General features: G+C 30.2%; 1 protein-coding gene across 1 annotated transcript; it reads right to left on the reverse strand.

Annotated features, from left to right (window-relative positions):
* Positions 1-5,734: 5,734 nt before the first annotated feature.
* Positions 5,735-6,301, reverse strand: LOC107794763 (uncharacterized). The gene has a single exon (XM_016617284.2). It carries the CDS (start codon positions 6,299-6,301, stop codon positions 5,735-5,737), a length of 567 nt encoding a protein of 188 aa, XP_016472770.2.
* Between the last annotated feature and the right edge of the window lie 2,328 nt (positions 6,302-8,629).

Consider the following 8,629-nt stretch of genomic DNA (forward strand, 5'->3'; position numbering starts at 1 on the left):
ATCTCTTAAGGAAAAGAAAATTAGTCGATTCCTATTGTTTTGGGCTTAGGCAATCTTTTAAGATATAAGTAGGATAAATCAAAATTCAAAATAACAATTAAATTGCATAAAATATTTAAAATTATTTAGAAAAAGATATTATATTGATTAAATTTTGTATATAATTAATCGGTTTGGTTTGGTTTATTTTTCGGTTTTTTATAATAGAACCAAAACCAAACCAAATATTATCGATTTTTAAAATTTAAAACCAAAACCAATCCAAATCAAAAAAAATATCGGTTTACTTAATCGGTTTTGTTTGGTTTTCAGTTTGAATCAGTTTTCTGCCAAACCGTGAACAACCCTAATTTGGGGAATGAATAGTTAACGATAACGGTAAAACAAAAAAGAAATTGCATTTCTCTTGATTTAATATAGTAGATAAATAAAAGTAAAAATATATTTTAAATATAATGAATAAGTAAAAATGAACAGATGGAGTATACTTTTCTTTTCTAGACTTTGTATGTTGTATTTCAAATAGGATGTAATTTTCCCAAATAGTAGTAGTCAATTTTTCAAAATGTAACTTTTCTCGAAAGTATAGCGATGTATGAACCTAGGTAATATAAATTGCACTCATAAAGCGAAGCATAGAGAATTTGAATAGCAAAACGTGTTTCCAATTTCCAAGATTGAAATTCTCCATGGTATAGATTATAATATGTTGTTAAACAAAAACCAATTTTATTTTAACTAAATGCAATGAATTTAGTATATTTAAATTTTATTGTCGCGCGTTTTGAAATCTTTATTATTGAAAGATTGAGAAATAACCCCTGACCAAAAAAAGAGCTGTAAACTTGATTTTTGTCCTTTTCTTGCCTCAGTTTAATTATTTTCTTAAATCTAGATTCAACACGGACATGGCAAAAGCATATAATGCTATTTTAATTGTCATTGTTTTGTTTGACCACAAGATTCGTGATAGAGCTTGAAAACCTATTATATTTTCAAAGTTTTTTGTCGAGTACAACGGAAGTCATGTCTTGTGGAACATTACTATATTCAGTTGCTTATTTCTAGGAACTTAGCTCAACTTAAATAATATTATTAATATACGAGTGAAAATGGTGTTCTTCATTACAAAAAAGGAAAAAGAAAATAATATCTTTTTTTACTTTGTGTAAAATCTACTATTGGCGACCATTGCTCTATGGTTTTATAAAGGTAATGTATGTTGGGATATACTATTAATCATGCGGTTTAGACATAGTATTATATTTTATTTTTTATGGAATAATTATTTATTTAATTTATTCAATTCAATAAAGTGCTATTTTAAATAGATCATTGTTATATCCGTGTCCTTTTAGTTATGTAGTAGACAATTTAGTGTATGAAGTCTTAGCTCATGCACAGAAGATTAAATTATTGGTTCTCATAATTAATAAACTATGTTCACAATCAAAGATATTGTTGGACAAAATATCTTGATGATTGTAGCACAAGATTATCGTATAATTGGTCTTGATTATAGGAGTAGTTTTACTCCAACTACTTGTGCTAGTATACTCAGTATATATTGAACGGACCAAGTAGAGAAAAGATGTTTTTGTACTGAATATATAAAATATTTTCTCTAATTCATTAAATGAGATTATACTCCTAATCTTGATATAATTATTATGATCAACGTAATTTGTTTGTTGTTTTGATTTATCAAAAGGTACGACTCTACTTAGAGTTAGTGTATGCCTAATAGATTGGACAATAACGAATAACATTTGTGAATAATAATTAGTTGATAGAATCCATGACTCGGTTTTGAGTTTGATGATACCCTTTTATGTAAGCTTATAAGTTTTCATGTGAAAACCCGGCCGGTGGATTTTGTATCCGTCACATGAAATGGTTTAAGCGGAATTATAAAGGATTTAATTAGTTAATTAAATTAAATTTTCAGTGATTTAATTTAATTAACTGATATTTGAAATCTTAACATGGGGAGTTAAAGTAAGTGCTAATAAATTTTCGAAATTCATATTGAGGAGTTCAATTGCAATTAATTAGTAAGAATTAATTCATGTTAATTTCGAATTAATACTGTAATTAGTAGCCTCTTATTATTTATGTGGTCTCTGCTATACCTAGTAAAAACTTGGACAGGCTTGGGTAAAAAGTTGCTTGGGAGAAAAGTTATCCTTTTGAATTAGAGTAGGATTCTACTTGCAGAATCCTACACGTTTTTGAGCCCCTATTGTGGCTTAATTTGGGGTCTATTAAAAGGAAGACTAGTTTCACCTAATAACTCACATTTTAGTTGTATTGTTCTTGCCCACCCAAAAGCAAAATCGTAGTTTTACTAGGCAAATACCAGAAGACTGCAGCCTTGGATTCTTGCTGTTTGGAAGATTCGTGCAACTACTTCAAGAGGTTAGTGCTTCTAATCTCGTTATTATTGCATTGTCTAGTTTACATGTACTTAATGTCCGGATTGTATGCTTGCTTCCGCTGAGCATATTCAAACAATGTCTACTTTACACTTCAAGTTATAACTACTTTCAATCTAGCTAATAAATAAAGTACATTTAGTCAACGAAATAATATCTTGTAATAGTGTATTAATATTTCGAATATATTTGCTTCGGGAAAGTTCCGTTCAAAAGCAAGTTCCGTGATATATAGTACCGAAAGGAGATCAAATCACCACCAAGAAATGTGATGGAAGGCATGAAATATTCCTCTATGGTTATTGTCTTCTAGTTATTGGTCAATATAACGCTGTGGGTAAATTTCACATCAGCAAATATGAGAGATGCTAGGCATATAAGGAAGAACGCCTTAATTTGATTGTAGTGATACATTTTAAAATCCTACAAATTTAGGGTTAAAGCGAACTTAATGGGTCGGACTGTTACAAATAGTAACAGAGTCACTTCTTTGCATGCATCTCGGGTGATGGTAGGCCATACGTTAGTGTTCAAGTGAGTTTAGGCGAATTTCACATCTTTGAGATGAAGGTGGGGCAAACCTAACTAGTGCTACGTTTTAAATTCGTGCGGCCTAGTGGGTTAGGTTGTTAATTACATTCACCATTAATTAGAGATCTTAGATTCGAGCACTTAGTCGGACCAGTGAGTTTTAAGCATTATATTATCTATATTTATATCTATATATTATATTAAAAGCGCGAAGGCCCTTAGCGAAATATCATTCGTTTTTTTTTTTTTTACCTTTTGTAAGTGCATTGTAAGCTAGATAAAACTGTAAATATCAATAAAATATTTTTGGGAAGAAAAAATGAACCTACCGTATGACCAAAAAAAAGGAGAAAGAAGAAGTGAATAAATGAAACACAACTTCTTCCATTAATATCCATCACAAAATGTGATTTTCGTAGGTTAAGAAAGGAAAATAGAACTTAAAGGAGAATAAGTAGGAAACATTTAATATCCCTATAAAAAGAAAAGTCAAATTTTTGGTGGGTTCAAAAATAAAACACTCAAGTGAATAAGTAAAAAATTTATTATTAATGATATCCCTACTAAAGGGCATTATAAACGTGTACCAATTTTCATGACATTAGGGTTTAGTTTCTGCGTTGGTTTAAAAAATTTAGTTATTGCTTTAGAGTCAATCTTGTTGTCTTTTACCTTGTTGTCTTTCATTATTGGTTGTTGCTTTAACTTGAAAAATTTATTGCTTTGAATTCTCTTTTATGTTCTATTTAGTTTGCCATATGAGAAGTTTGATATTTTTGTTAGGGTTGTTGAAGTTTTAATCGTTGATTGTTGAATGTGATTCAAACTCCTTTATTGCTTATTAGTGTTTTTGCTTCTATTTATCATCTCTTTTTATGTTCTTAACTTGGTATTGTCTAACTTTTGTGCTTTCTTTCATCCAATTTAGGTTGTCGATTCTAGATCGTAGAAGCTTTTGGATCCTTTGAAACTAACACAACAAAGCATATCGAGGTAAATTATTATTTATTTTGTTCCTCATCGAATGAGATATGAATTACACCTTAGCATGTGAGTCCCTTAAACTTTTATATTTTTCGTTTTATAGAATATTATTGTAACCTCTAGCCATTTTTCTTAGTTTAGTTTGTTGTTAATTTTGTTTTTAATCTTTTATAGGATTTTGGAAGAGTTATTTTTCAGTTTAAGTCTGTTTCTTTTCACCATCTAATTCAGTTTTTTAGGATAAAAGATTATATTGGTTAATACTTTGGGTTAAAAGGGATTTATGTTTAAAAAAATATCTAAAAACTAACATCGCATCAATATGAAATTTTGCTACTAATATTCAAGTTTTCTTTCTTAGCAATAACTCCTTTCAAATTCTTAAGGCTAACGCTTTTTTATTCCCAATTCAATTCAATTATCTTTTATGAATCACACTTAATTTTACACAAAAATAATAAATTTTTATTACATATAATTTATGACGCTATCTTTTATATGAAACAAAAAATATATCATAAAGAAATATTTATAGAATAATGAAGGTGACAAACATCTTTTAGACTAAAATTGTGGTTGATTGTTCTATAAATAAAGTCAACCTGGTTATAAAAAAGATTACTAACTTGTTCTTACATCTAAAGTAATTATAGTCTACTTTCTTTCTTTAATTTTTATTTTAAACCTCAAATATATTATTTAATATTATAGTTGAATAATTTTAAAAATTATATATTCATTAAATTAGGATTCACGTGCAAAGCGCGTACCCAAATACTAATTATAGCAAAAACAAAAAAAAAAAAAAAAAGAAGAAGGGGATTACTAAATCTTTTGAAACTCCAAAGTAAACTTATGACCGGCCAAAGACTTTAAACACGATCGACGATGCAATTGGTGAATTCGTGCGTTGTCAATTAGATTTTAAGGTTTTAGCTGTGTAATCGATCGGACTTTTTAGATTGATTCTCTGGCCAAAATACCCACTGATAGCAGATCATTTATTATGAATAAACCGATAGACTTCTCTACAGTGTTAAATTGAGCTAGAGCTAAGTTCTAGCTCAAGAAACGCTAATATCTTCCGATTTTCTCTCATTAATTATCATTTTAGGTAGATATATATTTGATTTTTCCTTAAAAGAGGATCAAGATGGCAAATTGTAAGATTCTTTAAAAGTATAATATAGCAATGTGCAAAATTAAGGAAGTAATTTTAAATAGCATAACATAATGTAAAACCCTGGGAAACTTCAAACTTGGATAACAAAACGCGTTTCCAATTTATGCGATGGTTATGGAATATGATGCAGTAAAACAGTACTAGAATCGGTAACCAAAAATTAATTAGTAGTATCACCAGTTTCTTTTTGAATGAAGGAAAAACGAAATTAATTAAACATAGACCAATAATATTAATTTAAGAACTTCACTTATAAGAAGTACATATACAAGAATCCCAGTGGTTAGAAAGATTATACAACACCCTCGAAAAAGCAGTTACGTTATTCTATGTAGCACCAGCCTCCGTAACAGAGTTGATCTACCATATTTACAATCCTAAAGCTATAGGGGAGCTTCCTTTGATGGATGTAACCTGAAGGTACGTATAAATTAAAGTGATGAACAATTAGATTTAACTAAGTTATACTCACTGACAATATAATAAACAACGTTTGTGAGTCATGACTCATGATTTTACTTTAAATACATGGTCACGTTCCGGATACTATAATACTGGTAATAGTATCAGCAAACTAACGTTCTCCTTGACCTTGTTGAGCTCAGTCAACAATTTTATGAGTATCAATATCTTTGGTAATGGCCGGAATACAACTTGAACTCCTAGAAATCCCACCCTTTTTTGGACCATTACCCATAGGATCTCTAGGGCTAAGAGACTTAGCTCTATTCTTTTTCAAGATTTCTCTCATGGCCTCAGCTTGAAAAAGCACAGGATAAGCCCTACCAAATCTATTAAACTTAGAACATGCATTCATATGCTCATTTAAAGCTTCTTCTAATTTTTTTCCTCCATTCTTCTCCATCTCTTCCTTCACTGCTTCAGAACACAAACCACAAATCAATTTCCCTGAGAATTTCTCCCTAACTCTCTTAATATAGTTAGGTGTGCATTCCTCAGACATGCCACAACACTCACACTTGGCATCTTCAACTTCTGAAATAGGAGGAAGCTTTTTATTATCATGATCATCAGATATTACTAATTCTTTGCTAAGTTCAAATGAGATATCAGATATTGTTCTTTGTAGACCATCCATGGGAAGTTTTGGAGGTTTTTGAGTGACTTTTTTGTTAGTGTGATTTGTCCCAACAGTATTGTTTTCCATGTTAGGTGCCATAAAAGGAGAAAATGAGGGTGTTTTGTTCTTGATAAAGATGAGTATTTGGTTTTGCAAGAGTTGAGATAGGGTTTTCTTGAAGATGAGTTTAACTACCAACTATAAGTATAGAACAATTGTATCTTAAGCTTCCAATTTATACTCCAATTCAATCTTCTATTGAAGGAAACCTATATATGAGAAGTGTATGTAGACAATACGTCTCAAGTCAGCATTTATTGTATGAGTGCCTTTGAGTGAGGAAAAGGAGAGAGATAAAGAAAAGGGAAGATTAATCTTGAATCAACTAGATTTTTCATGAGCATATAATAATTATACAATAAATAATTTAATCTATGTTTTTTCTTGTTTTTAAAGTTGGAGTATATTGATTATAATTTGACCTTACATAGTTAGGTGTGTTTCAAATATCACTAAAGGTCTTTTCCCTCTTGTTCATTTCTTTTTTTACTTATTCATTTACAGGATCATCGTTCACCTAAATAAAACTACTTAATAAATAAATAAAAACAATCATATTATTTAGTAGCTTTATTTTAAGCAACTCGAGTGATTAAACTTACAATGGTTATTACTATTGAAATACTGAAAAAATAATAGTATTAGCATTTCTGCTATAGGACATTTATTGTTCAATATGTAGTCTCGGGAAATATTATTAACCGTACTTTCTTACCAAGTCATAAGTAAAATATAATCTAATTACATAATCCAATTATTTGCGTTGTCCCTATAAGAAGCGAAGGGTTTGTTCACGGGAACAGCCATTACCATCCCCTTTTTTTTGTTGGAGGAAAATGAAACCATGAAAAGTAGAAAAGTAAAGAAAAGAATATAATGACCTTTTTATGTCCTTTTTAACCTATATATGAATACATAATTTGATAAAGTAAAATTTAGTTCACGAGAAATAAACAAAAGGCAAAATCTTGCGCCTTTTGGGGAAAGATGGAACTACCATCTACAAAGAAAAGAAACTAAACTTTGCTTTAGTTAGTGATAGATTCACATGAATCTTGAAAATAGAAGGAATCAAAAAGGGTGTTGTTCTGTGGCTGCATTATATTGCTTTTTTTTTTTGTTCCCATCCGGTGTTCGATATCCCATTAGAGCCCGACTATATCCGAATTCGCGCCGCGTACCAATTCGGGAGGAAGCTCTCCTTACCAAGGATTTTTAAATACCCAGCATTATATTGCTTTGATATATGATGGGTAAGTTTAACTTACGTTGTTCTCAAATTAAATAGTTTTTGGCTACCTTTTTCTGATTTTTTTTCCCTTACCATACGATAACATTAGCATCGCCTAATGTGAAATATGCATCTTATTAGCTTATAGCTCAGATTTACTTCGTCTTTGGCCATTGTCTTCATCCTTTTCTTTTAAATTGCCAGGAGTATGCACTTGACAAATCGAATTAATGCTAAGTACGCATTAACGACAATACTTTTTCTCTTTTTTTTAATGATGGACAACTTTGAATACAAGAGCTCCCATGGATTTGTCGGTCATTTGATAGCTTAAACAATTAGTTATGCTGAATTCTTATTTATTCTTTCCACTTATTCAGTAATCCACGTGAAACCCCGAAGAGGGGTGGGGTGTAACCATTTTAACTTACCATGGTTAAGTAATTAAATGAGGTGAGAATAATAGTAAACCATGATTGAGTGATAGAAATTTACGTATGTATTTGTTTGGTGTAACAAATAGATAGGACTAAAAAGGAGAACAAATCCTTTTGCTTAGCAAAATATAATCAATTCAAGAGGTCTTCATAGTTTTTAGTTATTAATCAAGTATTTTATTTTCAATTACTAGTGATCACAACATAGTCCAAACCGCAAAAGGGAGTCAATTATTTAGTCTTCAAGAAACTTGATCAAACAGGCTATAAAAGAAAGAAGCGCATTGCTACTGGTCAAATACTCAAATATCACTCCCCCATCAGAAGGAATACGTATTTAATTTTTAGCCACCTGCAGCCTGCTTCACTTAAACCTTCTTGTCCAATCTATACATCAAGCAGAAACAACTAACACACTGCGGTGCTCGTAGTATCATGCAAGACAAGGGCTCCAGCCCACCTCAATCTCATTTCAATAAGGACTGTTTTTAATTTCATAAACAAAAGAGAAAATTAAATAAGTGTATATCAAGTGTAAGAATATGCTTTACATATATTTCTACAAGCACAAGAATAAATTAATGAAAATTCTATGATATTACAAACAATAGTCGTTAACAATTGACTTTTAGATAATCATTTAAAACGAGTTGCGCTACAAATATAATGAGATATATTGTAAAAATT

This window comes from Nicotiana tabacum, chromosome 1 (assembly GCF_000715075.1).
Source record: "Nicotiana tabacum cultivar K326 chromosome 1, ASM71507v2, whole genome shotgun sequence".
NCBI lineage: Eukaryota > Viridiplantae > Streptophyta > Magnoliopsida > Solanales > Solanaceae > Nicotiana > Nicotiana tabacum.